At 43.4% G+C, this 22,428-nt stretch overlaps 2 protein-coding genes across 4 annotated transcripts in view; one reads left to right on the forward strand and one right to left on the reverse strand.

Annotated features, from left to right (window-relative positions):
• Window positions 1–6,259, forward strand: part of LOC149303185 (echinoderm microtubule-associated protein-like 6) — a 54,009-nt gene extending 47,750 nt beyond the window's left edge. For all 3 annotated transcript variants that reach the window (XM_089481495.1, XM_089481496.1, XM_089481497.1), the window contains 10 exons: window positions 107–315; window positions 1,867–2,024; window positions 2,544–2,658; window positions 3,225–3,413; window positions 3,845–4,017; window positions 4,286–4,448; window positions 4,753–4,856; window positions 5,239–5,392; window positions 5,904–6,004; window positions 6,235–6,259. In XM_089481495.1, coding sequence (XP_089337621.1) covers window positions 107–315; window positions 1,867–2,024; window positions 2,544–2,658; window positions 3,225–3,413; window positions 3,845–4,017; window positions 4,286–4,448; window positions 4,753–4,856; window positions 5,239–5,392; window positions 5,904–6,004; window positions 6,235–6,259 — 1,391 coding nt within the window. The remainder of the gene's footprint in view (window positions 1–106; window positions 316–1,866; window positions 2,025–2,543; window positions 2,659–3,224; window positions 3,414–3,844; window positions 4,018–4,285; window positions 4,449–4,752; window positions 4,857–5,238; window positions 5,393–5,903; window positions 6,005–6,234) is intronic.
• A 4,514-nt stretch (window positions 6,260–10,773) lies between these two features.
• Window positions 10,774–22,428, reverse strand: part of LOC149303186 (reticulon-4-like) — a 28,064-nt gene continuing 16,409 nt past the window's right edge. The window contains exons 6-11 of the mRNA XM_089481362.1: window positions 16,314–16,521; window positions 13,914–14,052; window positions 12,655–12,724; window positions 12,066–12,112; window positions 11,457–11,515; window positions 10,774–10,816 (exon numbers count right to left, since the gene is read on the reverse strand). Of these exons, the coding sequence (XP_089337488.1) occupies window positions 10,774–10,816; window positions 11,457–11,515; window positions 12,066–12,112; window positions 12,655–12,724; window positions 13,914–14,052; window positions 16,314–16,521 (566 nt within the window). The remainder of the gene's footprint in view (window positions 10,817–11,456; window positions 11,516–12,065; window positions 12,113–12,654; window positions 12,725–13,913; window positions 14,053–16,313; window positions 16,522–22,428) is intronic.

Consider the following 22,428-nt stretch of genomic DNA (forward strand, 5'->3'; position numbering starts at 1 on the left):
CCTCATACAAATCACAGGGATACATCTTGTGCGTTCTGTTTCCAGCTAGTAATCCAGCTTTAACCTCATAATATTTCTTTGCTGAGATTTGTAATGTTTTTGACAGGTGCCAAAGTTGCCAGTAAAGGAGGCCACATGGAAAGAATATTTGTTACCCAGTTCCGTCCAGATTCAGACACGCAGTTTGTATCCGTTGGCGTTAAGCACATAAAGTTCTGGTCCCTGGCTGGAAGCGCCTTGCTCTATAAAAAGGGGATTGTTGGATCTGTAGACAACGCCAAAATGCAGACCATGCTTTCCATTGCCTTTGGTGCTGTAAGTTTTATATATTCAGGTTCCTCTATTAACTTGCCAGGATCAAACCTCTATAGGCGAGGAGACAGTGTGATTTCTGCCAACATTCCTGTCCTCTATATTAAATATCTATAGAAAGAAATATCTATAGAAAGAAATAAATATAGAAAGAATTTTTTTATAAACATTACATCTATTATTTTCCATTGGTGTTGGATTTGCAGTCTTTCTGCCCAACTATATTTACATTGCTATCTTGCTGTGTGTCTCCAATGCAGTCTTTATTGAGGCATCATGGGAAATAACAATTGGACTTTAATGTAAAATAAGGGTTAGTTTGAGGCCCTGTGAACTTGTATAACTTTTTTGTAGAGCAGCCTCATCCGTCTTGTATATCACAGATGTGTATTAAATGACAAATTATATCGCTAGAAGATAATGTTCAGTTGAACAAGAATGTGACATCACAACACTTCTTGATATCATTAGATCACATCCAGCGTGTGGCATGGTGAAATCTGTGCAGTAAGAATCAGTGATAGTAAAGGCACTGGTGCGGGACTCTCATACTTCACATGGTCTCTAGATGAGACAGGAGCAGTAGTTCTATATGTATGTCACTGTGAAGCCTGCCCATCCAGAGCTGATTTATCATCTAGTCAGTACAATTTATTGAGATACTAATATCATTATCTTGTCATCATCCTAAAGTCAGATAAATGAATATAAAAGAAAAAACAGATATACCCCAATGCCTCACTCTGCTCTTAGTAGCAAGAAATGGCAAGTGTGTCTTCCTATAACCACACAAGTGTAAAAAAGAGAAAATTGAAATACCAAAGTGCGCTTAGGTGCAACGAATCTAAACATCTAAGAGATACCTTAACCTTTAGATTTTCCTTAAATAAAATATCTTCTGCGCCTGAACATTCAGCAATATTAAAAAATACAACAGTGTAATATTATCACAATAAATACAATTTTTGTGATAATATTACACTATTGGATATCTCATTTAATTATTTAAATTGCTGAATGTTCATGCAGAGATATTTTTCAAGGAATATCTAAAGTTAAGGTATCTCATCGTTTAGTTTTATTGCACCTAAGCGCACCTTGGCATTTCTATTTCAGATAAATGAATAGTTGAAGGTGGAATTTCACATCCGAAGAATACATTTCCGAGGTTACAAAATCTTATTTCATTCTACTTCTTTCTCTATATTGTCCCGATAAAAAGCATGAAGGGACTGAAAGGCTTTCTTGTCTGATAATACAAGCCATTGATAGAGGGCCATTCTAAATATATTTACAGATACCATTACATAAGTTATGGTGGGTAAAGGTGATAGAAAACCCTTCCACTAAAATTTAGGGGGTAGTAAAAGTATTATTAAACACTCATCTACAGACACCAGACAAGCCAGAAGGCTTGTTTTTCCCTCAGAAATCTCATGGTGCTGCCACAACCACAAGGGATTCTGGGTAGGCACATGCAAATAAGGTCAACAATTATCAGATACCATTAAGAGACATGTTCTTCTCACCAGTAAGTGCGTTCTCTGATTGCAGAATAACCTCACTTTCACCGGTGCCATAAACGGAGACGTGTACATCTGGAAAGATCACTTCCTAATCCGCCTGGTGGCAAAAGCTCACTCAGGACCAGTCTTCACAATGTACACAACTCTTCGAGATGGACTCATTGTAACTGGAGGAAAAGAGAGGCCGTGAGTACACCCTGATCAAGTTTCTAAAAACTCCTAATTCTGCTGTGTAAGAGCAATTTCCGCTTGGCAGATGCCACTTCATCCTCCGTTATGCCCCAGCATGTGGGTTCTGCTGTGTTGTGAATGTCCATACGTGTGTGCACGGGGCTCATACAAAGCAACTAGACATTTATTGAGTGCTGTATGAGTAGACTGTGTATTAAATATCACAGGTGATAAACCCTCCTTAGAAGACTTGATTGAACTATATAAAGAGTTATTTCATTTAATGGGAAAATGTCCATATTGAATTGCCCAGTTCTAGCTTGTGTGAGCCCACGAGTGGCAGTAGAGTGTGTGCTTCTCCTAGTTATCAATCACAAAACAGCTCAGAAGATTCACTGCTGACTCAGTGCCCATTGATTTCAATCCACATTAACTTGATATCTGTTGTGTTCTGTATTCTAATGTCCGTTGTATTTTCAGATATAATTGGGACACAAGCAATACACTAATGATTTATTCTTCCCACAACTTCAGTACAAAAGAAGGTGGCGCTATCAAATTATGGGACCAGGAGATGAAACGGTGCCGAGCGTTTCAACTAGAAACAGGCCAGGCTTTGGACTGTGTGCGTTCAGTCTGCAGAGGGAAGGTAAGTCGTTTTAGATACATTAAGCAAAAACTGAGAAGGTTTTACCTTGGTGAGCAGAGTTAAGTGGTTAAAATCAAGGCTGCTTACACAGTGTGTGAGAAGCCAGAGATAAAGCTGCAAGTGGGGTAAGGGGGTGAGTGGGTCAGTGAGTAGGTCAGTGAGTAAGAGGGTAAGAGTATGTATGTATGTTTGTGTGAGCATGGATGTGTATGTGTGTGTTAGCATGGATGTGTATGTGTGTGTTAGCATGGATGTGTGTGTTAGCATGGATGTGTATGTTTGTGTTGGCAGGTGTAAGTGTGTATTAGCATGTGAGCGTAAGTGTATTTTAGTGAGTATGTAAAGGCGTCAGTGTGTAAATAAAAGTGCCAGAGAGTATGTGCGTTAGCTGGCAGAGGGGAGCAAGGGGCCAATGGGGCCACCCCCCGGGGCCCTCCCCAATTATAATCTTAAAACACATGTACAAGTAAACATGTGTAAAAATTGAAAAGTAACTGATATAAAATGATAAATGATAAACAATAAACCCCAGTGATGTCACTATAACATATAATGTTTATTAACAGGGCAAAGTTCTGGCGGGAACTAAAAATGGAGAAATCATTGAGGTAGGAGAAAAAAACGCTGCTTCCAATATTATTATAAACAGTCATGTGGAAGGAGAGATCTGGGGACTGGCAACGCACCCCGCCAAAGACATCTTCCTCACGGCAAGCAACGACGGGACGGCGAGAATATGGGACCTCAATGATAAGGCAAGCGCAGGGAGCATATTCCATTATAATTTACCCTCGTTACGCAATTTCCAACTGCTCTAAAATGATCAAAAAACAGAAAAAATTACACAATGTATATAATATAAGCCAGTCCGGAGCAGGCAATGAAACCCTTACAATTGATAAAATCAGATGCAAATTTCTGGTTCAAAAGATATCATTTTGGTATAATTTTGATATACGTGGTTCTGGGGCACTTTTATCACTGTTGTTTATGAGACTTCAGAAAATGCTATAGTGCGTGTATTTTTGTGGATCACTTGTGTCCATTGACTGCGCAGGGACTGAGAGTAATTAGGCTCGGACACTAGAGGTGGGTTTCGTGCCAGGCGTAAGGGTCTTTTCGCGCCTGTCTGTATTGTCTGTGACATGAGCTCATTACATGTTGCAAAATCACGTGTGTTATGCAGAAGCTGCTGAACAAAGTGAGTTTGGGCCACGCCGCCTGCTGCGCCTCTTACAGCCCCAACGGGGAGATGGTCACCATCGGCATGAAGAACGGAGAGTTTGTAATCCTGCTCGTAAATTCCCTGAAGGTATGGGGGAAAAAGCGAGACCGCAAGGGAGCCATCCAGGACATCAGGTACTGATAATTGATGCACCTTTCAGAGCTCTGTCTGTCTGTCTGTCTATCTATCCATCTATCTATCCATCCATCAATCTATCCATCAATCTATCCATCTATCTATCTATCTATCTATCTATCTATCTATTTGTATTTAATACGGTCAGTATTGTGTAAAGCCAAACTGTTCCATGATCATGTTTCGTGTGTAATAGCTACGTGGGTATCTAAAGAAACATAGCAAATTACTTCTTATCAATTACAATATGATCTGCTTAATCGACAGGATCAGCCCCGATAATAAATTTTTGGCGGTCGGTTCTGCTGAAAATACAGTTGATTTTTATGATATTACGCAAGGGCCATCGTTGAACAGAATCGGCTACTGCAAAGACATCCCCAGCTTTGTGATCCAAATGGATTTTTCTGCTGACAGCCAATATATTCAGGTAGGTTTTACTTTGTTTGCTGTTGTTTGTTTAGCTTTTAATGTGTCATTTTTGTGCAGAGACAGGGATATGTTCATGTGCAGTAAATAAATCTATTGAAGATCGGGAACCAGTCACTCTGGTGGGCAGATGTGATCTGCTGAGCGCTTAGTAATTATTGTTTCCAAATGTCTTTGTCGCTGTTCATGATTCACAAACATCCTATGAGCCCGATATATAAGCATGCGCATGTGCAGAACCCGCGCAAGTCTGTGCAGGAGAGCTAGAAGCCGGCACGCGCAGTTATTCTGTTTTGCGTCTACAGGTAGCCACTGGTGCTTATAAACGCCAGGTCCATGAGGTGCCGTCAGGAAAACAGATCATAGATCCAGCTCTAATAGAAAGGATCACATGGGCCACCTGGACAAGGTAATCCAAAAAGATCTTTCCTGACTATTTCTGGAGCAGTTTTAAGAGCAAGTGAATTAACTAGATCCACTTTTTATCTTAAAGAAATGTACAATATAGAACCATAAGTCCTATAGTTAAAGGCAGTGATAGATAGATAGATAGATAGATAGATAGATAGATAGATAGATAGATAGATAGATAGATAGACTATAAGCTTAATTAAGCAGGGCCCTCCTCACCTTTTGCTTCTTAAAGTCCAATTTTTTAGGTGTCCAAATGGTTCCTATCTTCATGGACCTTGCTTTGTGCGCAGTGTACACAGATATGAAGTTATTGTGTAAGCGGTGCCGCCTGCCCCTTTATCATGTGTGTGGTCCTCCTTTTTGTTTATTTTCTGCAGTATTCTCGGAGATGAGGTCATCGGTATATGGCCTCGTAATGCAGAGAAAGCTGATGTCAACTGTGCCTGTGTATCCCACGCTGGGCTGAACGTTGTCACTGGGGATGACTTTGGCCTAGTGAAACTTTTTGATTTTCCTTGCACTGAAAAGTTTGTAAGTGTACATTTTTGATCTGAATCGTGTATTTCCTTCTGTCTTTATTCTACTCCTCTGCCCTTTACAGGGGTGGAATCTACTCTCCAGCTGACTTAACTTTTTCCAATAACTGGTAGAACTAGGGAAGGCTTCTGTCTCGCCGCCATTTACATCTCCTCCATGAATTCATGATCCAAATCCTAGTGGACCTGTGTGACTTTTGAGTATCCCCTTCCCTCGCTCCGTAACTCGGCTTTGCCGTAGCGATGAATGAGGGCTGCGGGAGATGTAGAGCGAAGCCACGGGGCGATGCAAGAGGAAGAGGGATTTGTGGCACTGACTGGTAGCATAGATCTCCCGGAGACCTCCCATATAATAGATTCCTCCGAGGTCTACCATGATATCTAATAACCTACTATATGTGTACTAAATGATTAGTATATCCGCAGCCACTGTAATGTAAAATGCAACAAACAGGATCCATCCTCTTATAATTTTAAATAATTTGGGTCTTTATTATGTTTAACAGGCCAAACACAAGCGATATTTTGGTCACTCAGCACACGTGACCAACGTGCGATTCTCACATGATGACACGTATGTTATAAGCACTGGAGGAGATGACTGCAGGTAATGTCACCGTGTTACATATATGTAGCCAGCTCTGCATATAACATATTACTGATTAGCTAGAGAGTCCATTTGAGTACCAGCATCAGTAAATACACCCGGAACAGTATAAATGTTGTGCTTCTCGGTCCTTTAGAAGATACAAAGCTGTTTTTAGTATAGATAGAAAAACGAGTTATTTCCTATAGAAATTATCTTGTTTGAAGAAGTCATTCTGTTTTTATTCGCAGTGTCTTCGTGTGGAGGTGTCTTTAACATACAAATCACGTGACAATGACACATGGGACATTTGATTCTAAAGTTGTGATCACGTTCAGTTCTAAAGCTGTGATGAACCTTAAGTAGACGGATTTCTGCCGCTTCCAGGAGCTCGGATTATACGACATGTACCTGTCTGATCTTAATGTACACCAAACACCTTTTCTTTAACAGAAATCATTTAAACGTTCTGTTGGGTTTTCTACAGATATTTAAAAATCAAAAGATGTTTACATTTTGTCTGATAATCAAGGGGTTATTTTAGCAAAGGGGGATGATCAATAGCGGCTACATCTTTAGTGATAATTGCACATTTTGTAAAAACAAATCATACTATTTTTGCATTTTATATTTTACATAAGCCATGTTTAATGCACTCGGGCTCTTCATTAGCAATTATTTTTTGTTTTTTTTATTATTGTTGTTATTCATAAAGTGCCTTGAAATATTTGTTGGGAGTGACTTTGGCGTCCCCCTTTAGACAGGTTGGTGCTATAATTAACAATTAATTAATAACAGTGGCTTCATACTGAGGGGTTTTGTTAGTTTGACTAGTTATGCGTTTGCAAACCCTGTAAGCTGGCTGTGAGTGATGGTAGTTAAATTCCAAACAGAAGTGGAGGACTTTAGGTTGCGTCCCCTTATATTAAAAGTCTGAAGCCCCATGTGTTGTCATCGCTCTATGTGTTTGTTCCTGGAGGGAGAAGTTCCTCCAGACATACAGTGTGTACACACTGTTTATTGCAGGGCCAAAAGGGCCAGTTGGCCTGGGCTCAGGTTTACCTTCAGGATCCCCTCAGCCATCAGCACAGATCCTTTCCACTAACACTACTAAACTACGCGTCACCTGCTGATGTAGACTTCTTGGATGTGATGTCATAACTTGTCCCCAGCAGCAGACGGCACATAGCCGGAGGAGGAAGCATTAAGGTCTGTCTCCCCCTTCGTCACACTTCAATAAAGATGGGATTAACACTATGGGAGAGGTACGCGGGCTAAGGGGGGTCCTTCTCAAAACATGTGTTTTACGTAGGCCATTCAAGCAGATAAAGCCTGGCGTAGCCGCTAGTAACATGAATGTTCCTTGGACTTCTCCAATACGTATATCTGATGAAACGTAACGGTTCTTAACAGACTTTAAGAACTTCTCAGTCCAGTGACCGGTAACGAATACATTTACTAACAACCGCTCCATCCTTTTCATACTAAGACACAACAAACCTTGAGGCATGCCGCGGGAAATCATTGTATTTGGAATATAAGTGAATTTTACGGATGCCTTGGAGTCTTCGGGTAAACGTAGTAGTAAATTCTCATAGAAGGAATTTGGTTTTTACCAACGTTATCAAGTGGTTTGCTTCCCAATATCACCATAATGGTTCCTTTAGATGCCTGAAGACACATTAGGGCGTGAAGAAGTAGCAGCAGCTCAGTCCCTGCCGTACGTCAGTAAACGGTTGATCACAGTACATGGCTCATAGTAAGCGTATCCATCTTATGCCAACAAGGATGTACGGTGTCGCCCAACAAAATAGACTTCCATTAATGGCATCCATATGACCTTCCCACAATGACCGTGACTCGTTTGCCTTATACAGCGATATTCCTAATAAAACCAACGACTTTGAAAACACGGTCACGACCCTTATAAGTGAATTCTATGGCAGATGTGCGTTCAGTGCGTATATTTATATCAGAAGAATGAATACCATACTACGTTCTCATTCTACGTTTCCAATCAATGCCTTACGTTCATCCTTAATGTCATCTAGAGTTTCTATTCATATTTAACACCTTTAGTGCCAGCTGGGAATGCAGAATAGCCATTAGCACAGAAGGGTTAACGATACATACACATGCAATGAGCACTTGTTTGCCTATATTGTAACGTCAACCATACTGATTGTATCTCAAATAAGAAAGGATTCTAGCACTGTGTCCGGAACGTAGCCTGAGCGCCATATTGTCTGTGAAACGACAGAACCCGAGTAGAGTCATCTGTGGTTCTTCTCCAGCGTGAAGGGATCACGGAAACGCGCTGCACATCCTTATGCTGAAAACGTTTGTACAACGATGTGAATGCAGATATTAACGTTTTTTTAAACCATTCCCTCTGTGAAAACTTTGTGGTGAATAAATCTGGTGTTTTCCATGTGTGTTTTTTTCTCTATCTTTCTTAAAAACAGTTTGCATTTTGGAAGAGCAGTCAATGCACTTTTATAAAAGCCTTTTTCCCCATTTCCCGAATCTTCCTGGTTTATTCCCGTCCCTTGCCTTTGCGATCCGAAGTCACGATGGGCTCATTCTACTTTCACATGAATCAGTCTTGCTGTCGATAAGTAAATGTAGGACGATGGCGTTTGAAGCCATCTAGTTACCTTAATCTGGAGACGGGATGCAGCCATCTTGGGTAATATTTGGTCAGATCACCTCTCTGTTCACGATGGAGATAATTCTTTAGCTGAAACTCAGAACATAAGGAACGCCGTCTCTCTCGACGATCTTACATTACATTTTTTTGTAACTATGCAGGAAGATAAGACAGCTAATTCGCCTCCCTCTTCCATTGAAATCATGCTGGATCTGCCTTAGCTTATACCAACCCACCGACAGCCCGACGCTAATACACTAATGTATACGGCCCAAGCAGGGGGAACGCCAAAAACATCAGCAGCCAACCAAGTAAACATTGCCAGACCTTTATTTACAGAGGAGTTACTGATTTTTATTATATAATGGAGAACTTGTTCGGTTTTAAAGGGCATCTAGTATGAAGTGCTTAGTTGGGGCAGAAGAGCTGAAGGAGTAAATCATGCCTTCCTGCACAAGAGTTGCTTTACCCAGCCACGTGTCGGACCCCACAGGACAGAATGATCCGTCACCAACATCAGACGCCATATTTCTGTGTATTATGCAGAATCCCCCCCCACCCCATACATCGGAAGAGAGGCAGCATGAAAAAGGAACCATACAGCTATCCTATACAAAGTGCATAGGATGGCTGCAGCATCCCTTTAAACCCCCATGATTCACCTTTATGTTTCTCTCAAGTACACCCCTGCTGGGGCACAGAACACTACAGCATACTTTATATGCAATGTCATGTGCGACATTACTACATAAATATCCGCAAGCAGAGTTAAACACCCCGTGTGTAACCAATAGGCTGCAAAAAGGGGCATCTGACATCATCGCATGACATCTGTCCATTCCAGCAGGAAGAGAAGATGCTGGATCGCAGTGAAGAAAATACAGCAGCCTGTGTGCATGGGGGGCACCAGGAACACCGACCTTATATTACTAGGTACCCTACATAAACTATACCGTGTACATAAAAAGAGTTCCCCTCTAACATTTAAACCACATCCCTCCACAAACTCTAATCCATTAATTACATTCTGAAAGCGGAACTTAGGGTAGTTGTGTTAATGAACCAGATCATTTTACGTTGAAGAACGATTTAGTCAATGAATGAGAAGCCGGGTAAGGTCTACAAGCTTTATTGATACTTGGGTTTTGTTTTTGTTACATATCACAATGCATTCCAGAGACTTGCTTCAGCACATAAAACTGCAGCTGTTATACGCGGCACGTTCTTGCAACGAGTTGGACTTCTACCCAAACAAATCTGCGGTGTCTGGTACGGGGTCCACAAAGAAAAAGTTCAAGTGACTGTAAAAGTTTGTGCAAAACCAACCAGTGAGCAAAAACATGCAGTTTCCAATTATTTCTATATACGTTAATTTACTGTAATATTTGTTTAATTAACAGACACTAGTGTTTAAGAGTATGTGCTATAAAGCCGGCTGTTAGAATGTCATTTTTCTTTTTCTAAAAAACAAGAAAAAAAAAAACCCGAAAGCACTGTGGAGCCACTTGAGTAGCTATGCTTTCCGAAAACACTATAGATATTGGCAATTGATAAAACAATAAAATCACAATATAGTTACCATCATACCAAACGGAAGCAATACCTCTCGGAGCTGCTTGCAGGTACGACTTAGGGGTTTCGTTAACGTTATGTGAGCCCATTCGGTGTAGGGTGGGTTTAAAGGGCATAAGTCCAATGCGCCCAAAACTCCAACCCGGCACCCAAGTGGCCCTTACAGGAAGTTTGCATCAAATCTCTACTTACTGATCAATCGTACACAGCGCAAATGTGGCGACTAACATTATGCCCATGAAAGAGCAGTAAGACTACGTCTGAAGCACAATATACAGCATGCTAAAAAAAATTGTTCTGTATTAAATGGTGCTTCACACAGGAGAAACAGAGAAAGTTTCAAATCCATACATAGCAGCTTACAATACTTAGAATGAAAACACACGGCAGTATAACGGTTGTTCCTTCCTCAAAACACTGCGTCGCGAAAACAAAAGAGAGATCTGTGAAATTGCCCTGCAACGTCAAGGTTTGTCTTTCCCTGACCCACCCCGTGTGATCCGAAAACACAGCGCCCAAAAACTGAGGCTCCTATTGGTATCTGCAGCAAACAATTAGTAGTTTCTTCTTATTCAGCTTTGCGTTTCAGCCCAGGGATCTTTGCAACGACCCTGAAAAGGAAAGGAGAGGAGAATGGGTTAACATTGGTAATGAAAAGAGAACTCACTTTCCATGAAAATAAAAGTCCTAATTAGTCAGCCTTTTCGTTTCTGCAGAATATATCTGCCCGTGTCTCGGTCATCTGACGCAGCCGACCTCCACCAGCCCGCCGCTTGCATTATTACAATATAACGAGCTAAAAGCCAACGCACTGCCCTGTGCGGAGTTCTGGAAGGGGCTTCTCTTACTACAGCCAAACAGAAAGCCTTATTTCACCAAAGTTCTCCTAAAGTCGGCTCTATCCAGAATAATATATTTCAGACCCAAAATACTTTCACGCGTAAACACCATTAAGTGCCAGATGAGCCATCGTGTGGATTTGCAGAGTTAGAATGAGTCTTTGCCTTCGATGGCCACACGCGTGTATAACCGGGCATTGTGTAATATCACGCATAAGGTGTAGTAGATGTGGTTGATGATCTAATGGAAGAAAACTCCCTTCATCGCCAGAGACATTTTATCCATCTAGAACCTGCTCTAGAACAGTCACCCCGGGACATTTTATGATCCTGTCTCACAACAGCACTTTCATTCCTCTCTGTATAATAAACATGCAGGTTCCAATCACACAAATCGTCACAAAATACTTACATATCTGTAATATTTTTAACATTCTTGTTGACGAGTGCTAGGTAGTGATCAACTTGAGTCTGCAAATAAGACATTTTATTTAGACAGGTAAGCATGTAACGTCCACTTCCACACCAAGTTTTAGAATGACCTGCATGCTGCATAAACCCCAGTGCGGTACACAGTAATGCGCCAGCTTCCCTTATCTGCAGACCTGGAGGCAGCCACTCTGCTCAAACACCACACTGAGCTGACGCTTTATGGCAATGCTAATGAAGTCCGCCTCTCCACAGAACATCATTAGAGTGTCAGACCGGCTCAGTCTTAATTACCAAGGCTATCTCTCATAGGCAGTACTATAAGGAATCAGAGTGCTTGTCTAATAGATTAGGCCAACATAACCAAACCAGGACACGCACAAAACGGCTAATAAGCAGCTGCCTGAAAACACTAAACTAGAGCACATTTAAAAAAAATGTAAAGCTTATTTTTTATACTAGTAATTAAGATAAATTAGGGTTCCCCTTTAAGTAATAAAACAGCCCAGGGACGAGCAGCAACTCTGATAAATATGAGGTCTAGCAGAGAAAGAGGCAACGTCATCACCTGGAAGACAGCTAAATATTTTACCTGATGTCTTTCATAAATAACTGGAACACTGAACAGGGAAATCAGAGCTAAAGGAGAGAAGAGACAGCGTTTAGCCCGGATAACAGGATATTTTATTATTAAATCGCTGGCTTTCCAGACGGCTTAAGAACAAAAGTAGTAAAAATGATGCCGCGACACAGCTGGCCCCCGGTGGCTTGAGGTTGCGTTGGACTAGCCGCCTGCAGGCACAAACGTTCTTGTGTTGCAATAAAATTAAAATGGCTCGTAGTCAAAACCCCACATCTAACATCCGTCAGCAGGTAGGCGCATCGTCATTACTGCTATCCGATGCCTGGCAGCTAGCCTTAGAGCAATAGGAGTGCTGTCAGATGTTTGCTTATCCATTGTACTACGCCGCAGAATATGATGCTGCTATAGAAATGAATGAATGAAATATATTCTATGACTGCAGGGAAGGACAGAAAACAGCATTGATGTTAAAACCCAAACGATCCCTCGCCTTCATGTTTTCTAACCCTTCTCTTGTGACAAAAACGACAGACATGTTCACGTAGCGCTGGGACACCAACATATAACACGGCACGGACACAAAGGCCGGAATACTCACCCAAAATCAGTAAAGTCAGGCCATTGAACAAGGCACCGATATAGGTGAACACCCACATCAACACTGCGAACTGAACACAAAGAGATTAGTGAATACGCCTCGGGGAAACAGACCGATGCCCCGGAACCTGCTTTTATTGATACAATTTTTTTTTTATTTTTTTTTTTATTATATAGAAACGGAAACGTTTTGGAAAAGCAGAGATACCAAGGTTTGCAGAGTAAATGCTGCGCATGTTCACCGGCGCAAATGGATGGGACAGGCCCTCTGCAGAACTACTCTGCTACGCGGGCACGTGATTTAATTTGTGGCGTAAACCAGCAATTCCATAGCTAGTGCCAAGTGAAGTGGGAATTCTAACATGCAGGCGTGTACAGGGGCTAAACGAGAGGACCTTTACTATATATATATATAAAAAGGCAGCTTACTGTTCAGTCATTCACAGACTGACGGACATACGCTGCGGCTTATTCACCAAGGGGAGAGCTGAGGGGAGAGCTATTATGAAAGGCCAGCTCTGGCAGGTTCCTCCAGCAGGAATGGCTGAGCTGTGAGCTGGTCCTGTAGCATGTATAATCTGATGTGTCGAAAGACTGAATAAATCTCATTTATTTAACCATACACTATACAGGGCCACACAAGCACTTCCTGGGTTGCCTCTTTATAAACTCTGCCAAGGCTCCCTTGTGAAAAGCAGTTTTATTCTGCCGAGCAGACACTGCTGTACATCACAGATCATTCACCGTGTCATTCATACACACACACTTCTTCCCGTGTCCTGGCTACCCTAAGACAGACTTGTGACCTTTAAACAAGTCTGAGAACACGAACACTCTTGTCAGCTTGCCTAATCACTTTCTCTGCGCTCCACCGGCATATAGGATGTCAAATGAACAGGAATAGATGCAGCAGTCCGGGGCCAGTAATCCGACGATACCGCAGCATCTAGAAGGACAGACGCAAAGCCCCCTCTGCTCTGCTAACGCGGCATGTGGGACATTGTCTGCTCTAACAATACGGCCATCCGCTACTCTGCTGTATCCTCAAAAGGAGCGAGTCATGGGCAAGAAATGCCGCCCTCAGCATATACCGGCCAGCAAACGGTCGGGGGGACATTTATGGCAATGTCACTCCAAACCCCTTACTGCCATGGTCTGAAATCCACCCCCCTAGGGTCTACAAATGGCAAAAATAGCAACCCCTTCCATTTACATATCGATGAGTGTCAAAGCATGAAGGATGAAGTGTTTGTAACCTACCTTCAGTGAATCCACCAGATCTTCAACAAGGAAGAGGCGTCTTAGCTCCTTGATGGTGCAGTTAATATGGTTCAGGGCAACATTACTGTACTTCTGGACAACGTCTTCAGACACGGCAACGCTGGACTCCAGGTAGGATCTGAGAAAGACAGTCCTGATCATTCAGAGATCAATATTTTAATTGCACTCAACTCATTGCTTAAGGGTCACAATAAAACAAGACGGTATCACAATGACTGCCCAGCGGTACAAGAATGTAGAAGAAATAAAACAGGCTGGGATTTTTACTTAATTGCACCCAAATCTGCCACTCATGCTAGATACGTTCTCTTAAAGCTATCTCCGTGACTAGTGTACAGCACTGTATTGTATTTTTTTGGCGTTGTCGAGGTGAAACCAATAAAAATGATGAACTATGACACTAACTCTTAACCTCTCCAGCAAACCCGACTCCCACCCCCGGGACGCTCTGAGGTTTTGTTTCCAAAAATACTTCGCTGTGTAAAACGAGACATCTGCGGGGACTCACAGAGACAACTGCTCGATCCCCGTCTGGAAAGAGCTGACGTCTAAGTGGCGCAACCCTTCAGATTTCCCAATAACCAGAGAACCGAAACGGAATGAGATCGACAGCCCTCGGTCTACTCACACCCGCGTAGCACGTTAACCCTCGAGTCGTCTATACAGGAGAAGGGGCGTATGAGAGACCGGCCAAATGGTTCTTATCTGCTGTGCTCCTCAACTCCAACACTATGTAGGCGTTCTTTATAAAAGCAAATCATACCAGAGTAAAATGGTCTTCATTTATAATTAGTCCTATGAAGTACATGGGTGCCACGGGGCACGGCACATTACACAATACCTAGTCCTACCTATACATTTTACTAGTAAATTGTCAGCACAGAAATATATAGATTATCGTTTTATATAGCGCCATCATATTCTGCAGCGCTGTACAAGAGATGATGAAAAGGGCGGCGTTTACTATCCCTTCTAAAATAGAATCTAGTGGCCTTCTGTCCGTTGTGGGATCAGATACTAAATGGAAATACTACGCCTTTACCAATAAAACAGAACACATTCTGGCCGAGCGCGCTTCCATGCCGAGTATCATGGCCGACACGGCAGAGCTCCGCTGGATGGTCTCATGCGCACAGCGACTGCTAACATTTGGTTAAGTCAGTCAAATTTAAGCATTTCTTGCATGGATATTGTGGGAGAGTAAAGCTTACGGGGAAATGAATGGGCAAAATGGAAGCTAGAATTCTTGAAGCATACGTTTCAAATAGTTATTTTAGGTACTAGAGCTGAAGAGGGTCATGTGAGTAATGAATACCGTGTGCGTATGACCTTGAGAAAGCCCACCAGCTTCTACTTAACTCATCAGTATGTCTGCACTCGAAAAGATGGAAGGTGCCGACATCTATACCCACTTTTAGGTTTTGGTGCTATATGTGGAACATATGTTCTTGAGGATGATAGAAAGGAACCTTAAGAGGTGCTTCAGAGGACAACCAACTGCTCCGAGTACATTAATATACTGTTATATTATATTCTGCAGGCAATAGAAGCAATATATCATATCCATATGCAGATTTATCTGTCCCTTTCCCCAGCCCTCAGCTATGTCCCAAGCTGAACGCATCTCCATGCTTGTTATATGCTCTCCTCCAGTCTGCTCCAGCACTGGCACTCCTGTGCGCATGCAGGGAAACCGCTCCCATTTATTTTAACAGGAGAGCTTTCCCGTCACCGACTCCTTCAAGCAGCCAATCAGTGATCAGGGAGGAGGAGGGGAGAAGCTGCAGCGTCTAGCTGGGTAAGTGCGATCAGAGGGCACTTTGGTAAACTGCTCTCGATGGTGGCAGTAAGCGTCTGCTCTGTGCAGTCAACCTCCAGCTAGACTTCAGACTAGGTAGTTTCTACATAAACAATCTTCCAACATATATCACCGGGATGCCACTAAATCAGGATAGCGACTGCTACATAAGCAGACTACAAAAAGCAGCATACATTTTAATTGTCAAGCTGCATGTAGAATGTTGAGAGACAGTCCATATCCATGGTCCACCTTGTAAATGGCTCTCCAGAATCCCCCCATATGCCTCTTTGCCCACCTCCTAGCCTAGCAGAAGACAAGTTTAGTTGACAAAGATCATGTAAGAGGAAGAACCATCATAAAATGCATGACTATACCCCCCAACACTTTTTTGTAGGACAGTCCCAATTTACAAGCACTGTCTCGATGTCCCACTTTTGCTGGCAGTGAGGAGTACAGTAAAGTTGCGGACGTCCTATGATCCCATGGCAGGCATATCGGGTTTTAGGGATTGTCTGAGATCGCCTGGTGTCACAGGCTCAGCCACGAGCATAAAATGTGCGAATCTTACAAAAACTTACCGGAATGGGTGTCCTTCGTCTGACTTCTGGATGGCCTGAAGAACGCCTTTGTATATTCTAAAGCTGATGGAAACGGAGAGCAGGGCCAAGGCGATGTACGCGGCCACACTGACAATGCTGAAAACCGTCAGGGAGAGCAGCAGGAACAAGCTGGCACCGAACACAACTCCTGACTTCTTAATGTCTCGCCAATAAATGAGGTCAACCGCTAGCAAGGGAGAAAAGCAAACATCGAGCGTTAGAACCGTGTCAACACGAGGCCTGCAATACTATTAATGAAAACACAGAGCCATTGTTAGCCCTCCAATCACACATTACTCGGAAGACAGAAGAAAGGGCAGCTGGCCGTCACATACAATGCTTCTTCCTAAGCTTGGTGGTGGAGAATTATTATTACGACCTGCTTATGTAGTATTCACACAATACTGGTTGAAAGGGTGGTAGATGCATGGAAAAGCCTCCCCGTCGTAGGGCTAGAGGTTTGGACAGTATTTAAACATGCATAGGATGGGCATTTGGTTATCCGAAACCTAAGATGAGACAAGGAGTAAGGTATGGCTCTAGGACAGACTAGAGAGGCCAAAATTTTATGTTTCTGTTAGAAACCAAGCAAATGCCCATCACGAGCCCTGTACTAACCATCAACTCAAGCCAAGCACTAACCATGTACACTTCTTTTGTACGCTGAATTAACCCCCCCTTCAATAGACACAAAAAAGAAGTCGCTCAAAAACCAGAAGATGAACACAGAACAAAACCAAGCGTGACCAGGCCAAACACCCGACGCGTTTCACACCATAGGAGGACTTTGTTTCATCTTCATACTTCTGGATTTTGAGCTGGCTCTCTTTTTTGTGGCTGCTATGGTGCGTGGGATCTTGAAGCCGGTCCAGAAACGTTCCAGAACAAAGAAAGGTGATCCCTCCATACTATATACGACTTACGAGGGCTTGAGCCGACCCGGTTTGTGTATTTGTTATACTCCCTCTTTTCACAGCACCTTTTGTTACAATCTCAGGGAGTAGTGTGGGAGATTGTAAGCTCTCGAGCGAGGCCCTCAAAAGCCAACCATTCCTCCCAGGAACCTCGTGTAGGAGTACCATAAGGCTAGAAGGCTGCTTACTGGCTGAGTTCTCAACTCCTGACGTGCCTGTATCTAATGTATATTATGTATGTGTTAACTGCCCCAATTAAATTGTACAGAGCTGTGTAATTTGTTGGCAGTCAATAAACGTAATGTAATTATTGTTATTATTAAAGCTCTGACCTATGGAGCTCATGTAGACAAGTGAAAGCTAATGACTTAATGCGTTTGGATGTGAAAATGGAAGAACATCAGAAGAGCAGACACTAGGAAGGATATTACCGGCAGATACATTACCGACGGTATGCTCTACCGCGCATGCTCAGCCCCCCTCTGACTACCTCGGAGCTGTACGCTAGCAGGGGCTGCCTTGACAGTTTCAGGATACCGGTGAGGACCAACTTATCATCCAAGTTATTTCCTATACTACAGGACTTCTTAGCAGATCTGCCTCTTACTTATAGCCAGGGCTGTACGATCTCTAACACGAATTCACAATTAACGTTACCCAGATGGACGGCTTATAAGAGAGTTGTGTGAAACGGTTCTGAGTGCCGCACGGTTCGCTACTAAATATGGTTTCGCTCGCAGTAAGATAAACATGGCGATGACTCCTGACGCGCATGGAGAATGCCAAACGTCAAAAAAGCCCAGCGATTCATCGCAGCAGCAGCACGCCCTGTACCTGGCCTGTGTGACCGGTGACATGCGTCCGAGCCTTTACAACCACACGCTACACAACTTTTACTATATCAGATATCAGCCTCGAAAATAAAAGGAACGTGGATGATTCTAGATACACAAAACCCTTCAAAGATAATTTAAAAAACGGGACGCCGGACTACATTTTCACGTACAGAGAAGGGTTTTAAAGCGAACCCAGAACCCAGCGCTGTATTCCAGGCCACAAACCAGGGGCAGATTAGGGCCCCCACTGTGCTGCGGCTCAAGGGGTTGGTTGCAGGAGAGACCCCCCCCAAACCGGCCCATTTATACCATAGAGAACGGAGTCAAGGTGTGAGCCTCCAGACCGCATCCAAAGGCTCCGCGCAAGTTATGACATCACATCCGTTTCCAGGATCCGCAGGATTATTCCGCCGTCTCAGCTTTTCCCGCATAAAGTTCCAATGACTGAATATCGTTATGCTAAAAGCAGAGTATATGAGACGGAACGAGCAGGACGTTGTTTGTATGCAAGGAATTCTATAAGAGTATCTAAAGACTTAATTAGTTATTTGATGGGCATGCGCAGTGCCATAACACGAGAATAATCTACAGACCCCATGATAGAGAATGCTTAATAAGCGACTTCAAAGTGTTAATCCGCGCTCCTCGAAACAGAGGCCTAAATGTTCTTCATCGCTGCGCTGCCAAGTAGGAGCAACTGAACACGCGATCCGACCACATGCTGGCAACGTCTCCTATAGCAGGGAGTAACCCTATACGCTCAGACCTTACATACACCATTTTATCATTAAACCCCCCGAAACGGCGAGACTGTACCGACTGCGCGTCTTCACTGCTGGAAAACGGTTTGCCAGCGATTTTAACCAGTCGCTCAGAAGTGAATGAAGCTCTTCTCTCACAGGACTTTATAATGTGACAAATTCTATTATCCACCGTCCCTACCGGCCTTCATTTAAGGAGAGAAGGCATTTTGTCAGGGCCATCACGCAGCGCGGGCAGAACACAACAGCGATCTATTACTAGTGTTTGCTGCGGGTTCTAAGCACGTGCAAGGAACGCATGTATTAAGCAGATGGACCTCCACACCCAAACCGGTGCCATGAGAAACCGGAATCACCCGGCAGGAATCTGAACGGACGCTTCGCGGCTCGCTGCATGACGACCTGTAACCCGTACCGCTCGACGCGGCAATCGCTGGAGACATCGGGTTCAAAATGAAGGGGCCACTTTACTCAGACATGGGGGAAGAAGATGATAACACCAGCATAGGACAGCACGTCCCATCCCGATACCATTTCTCTCTGGCCTAACCAACCGCCTTCCACCAAGGGCCGACATTAACAAAAGGAGAGCAACAGGAAGTGATTATTACCCAAACCCTGGGGACAGGAAGTGATAATTACCTAAACCCTGGGGACAGGAAGTGATAATTACCTAAACCCTAAGGACAGGAAGGTACAACAGCTGCTTCCACTGGAAGCATAAAAGGTCTGCGTATATTATATAGATTTATACACACTTGGAAACTTAAGCTGCAGCGTACAAATCTGTTACACCCAAATTAATTAGCCGTATGCTAATCTTTTAAGGAATCCCAAGGAGGACTGGACCCCTCTGCAGCGTCTGACATGGGCTGATTATCCATTAAATTCTTTATAATATAATAAGTAGCACACGGGCACCGGCAGGCTCTTCAGTATACTGGTGGCTGAAGTCACATCTCATGGTGTGGGGGGGGGGGGGGGGAATTAAATGGACTAGCTGCCTCCCCTCCCCCACAGCCCATTCATCGTGCCAGGGGAAGGAGCTGCACACAGCCCTGGAGCACATGCTGGCTGTGGATGGCCCCTGTTAGTGGCTCACAAAGCAAAATAGTTAAAAAGTAACCATTTGTTACAAAAAGGCACACAAGTCTAACCGTACACTATGGTTTCAGAGAAGGATCTTAGGACTTTAATAAAGAATCAAACAAGGCGAGGGTTCCTTATGGTATCACACTTTTTTGTTAAAGTCACATAAGGAAAAGGGACTTTTACATTTAATGAAAATCAGGACTTTAAATCAAGCCACTGCGGCTGCCGACATTTAATAAGCGAGCGAGAAGAAAGTGGCATCTGCTCGGGCTAAATATAGCAGCCTTAGCATCTTATGCCTTACATGTAAAGCTCATCCAGCAACGCCGGCTGCAACTAAACCCGGCTCACTGCGCTCGCAACAGTATAATATATAAAAAGGATTACCGCATAAAGTACGCGATTGCACAAAAAGAGAAATTACCAAGCTTTACACAAATATAAATAAGACTAAATATTTCACAGAAACTCATCCGTAGTAATAGTGAATCCACCATGGCAGAAAGCCCGGGGACCCACGGAGTGACACTGACCGGTTTGGGAATCCATCATGAGCTGCTCGCACCCAGACGCTGCACAGCTGACCGAGTCCTTCTATTCCCTTCCTACCAGATCACGCAGGAGGTCAGACCCAGATCTGCCTGCTGGTGAGTCAGCCCCGGGCAGGACACGCCCCCCAGACCCCACACTGACCAATGGCTGATTTACTGGGAGAGCTGTGTGAAACACACTGGGGGAGGAGATCGCCGTCTATGAACAGCCCCCCCCCCGGCAACCTACAGCCACGGGTACTATGGGAACACACAACGCGCCAAACCCTTTAAACAACTTCAGTACTCAGACTACAAGTACAACTCAGTATATACCCCGTACTCCTGACTGAGCCGCTTCGTTTATTGAACACAAGTCGTCTTTTTTTTTTTTTTATTATTTTCTTTAGTACAAGCAGATTCAAGGTGTGGAGGAGCCTTTCTTGTGGGTCTGTAATCAAAGTAATGAAATAAGCATTTCTCAGGCAAGTGGAGCAAATGTTCTCAGTGTTAAGCCCCTGCTATTTAATGGCCATGGCCCTCCCGTGTACCAGCAGCAAGACAGGGCGCCACTTGGTTCAAATTAAGCCACAAGCCAATTCAGCACGTGAACCGATGTGCATGTACTGATGGATGCCATGCACAGCTGGTGCCACTAGGGGCACTGTGAGCCAGGCTCAGTTTGGCTTAAACACGGTACAGGAACGTCATCCAAACCAAGAGCACCTGGCCCAGTCACGCCATGGTCAATGGGCACCCTGGTGCCTGCACAAGCAAACACACTCACAACTGGTGCCACAGCGTGCCAAGGGGATACATCCCTCATTATGGTATAGAGCATCCCACATTATGGTATAGAGCATCCCTCATTATGGTATAGAGCATCCCTCATTATGGTATAGAGCATCCCTCATTATGGTATAGAGCATCCCTCATTATGGTATAGAGTATCCCTCATTATGGTATAGAGTATCCCTCATTATGGTATAGAGCATCCCTCATTATGGTATAGAGCATCCCACATTATGGTATAGAGCATCCCTCATTATGGTATAGAGCATCCCTCATTATGGTATAGAGCATCCCTCATTATGGTATAGAGCATCCCACATTATGGTATAGAGCATCCCTCATTATGGTATAGAGCATCCCACATTATGGTATAGAGCATCCCTCATTATGGTATAGAGCATCCCTCATTATGGTATAGAGCATCCCTCATTATGGTATAGAGCATCCCTCATTATGGTATAGAGCATCCCTCATTATGGTATAGAGCATCCCTCATTATGGTATAGAGCATCCCTCATTATGGTATAGAGCATCCCTCATTATGGTATAGAGCATCCCTCATTATGGTATAGAGCATCCCTCATTATGGTATAGAGCATCCCTCATTATGGTATAGAGCATCCCTCATTATGGTATAGAGCATCCCTCATTATGGTATAGAGCATCCCTCATTATGGTATAGAGCACCTTTAACCATAAGTTTCAAGACGTGTATCCCAGAGGACTTAAAGCAAAACGATCATCAACGTCTTTAGTCATAGTGTTTGTTTTATACACACATGCTTTTTCAAGTTACTTTGTGGTGGGGTTTAGTGGTACTAAGAAGGATGTGTTTCAGACTTCACAACCTGCTGTCTAACAATACTTTCCTAGATCATACACATTTACTAATCCAATAAATAAAGGGATAAAATATATCCGCTAGAGGAAGGCAACTTCCCTCCTGCGGTGCCTGCCTGCTTCCTATTGTGTGCATCATTACATTTACTATCGGAATACCGTATTTATCGGCGTATAACACGCACTTTTATACCTAAAATACGAACCCTACCTGCGTGTTATACGCCGATGAATCCTAGAGACTCCTAGAGTCTTCCTCACTTCCGGTCCTGGGGAGGGCGCGTGTTATACGCCATAAATACAGCATATCGTGTTATGTTATTGTATGG

This window comes from Sceloporus occidentalis, unplaced genomic scaffold, assembly GCF_023333645.1.
Source record: "Sceloporus occidentalis isolate IW3139 unplaced genomic scaffold, rSceOcc1.0.p SCAF_15, whole genome shotgun sequence".
NCBI classification, from domain to species: domain Eukaryota; kingdom Metazoa; phylum Chordata; class Lepidosauria; order Squamata; family Phrynosomatidae; genus Sceloporus; species Sceloporus occidentalis.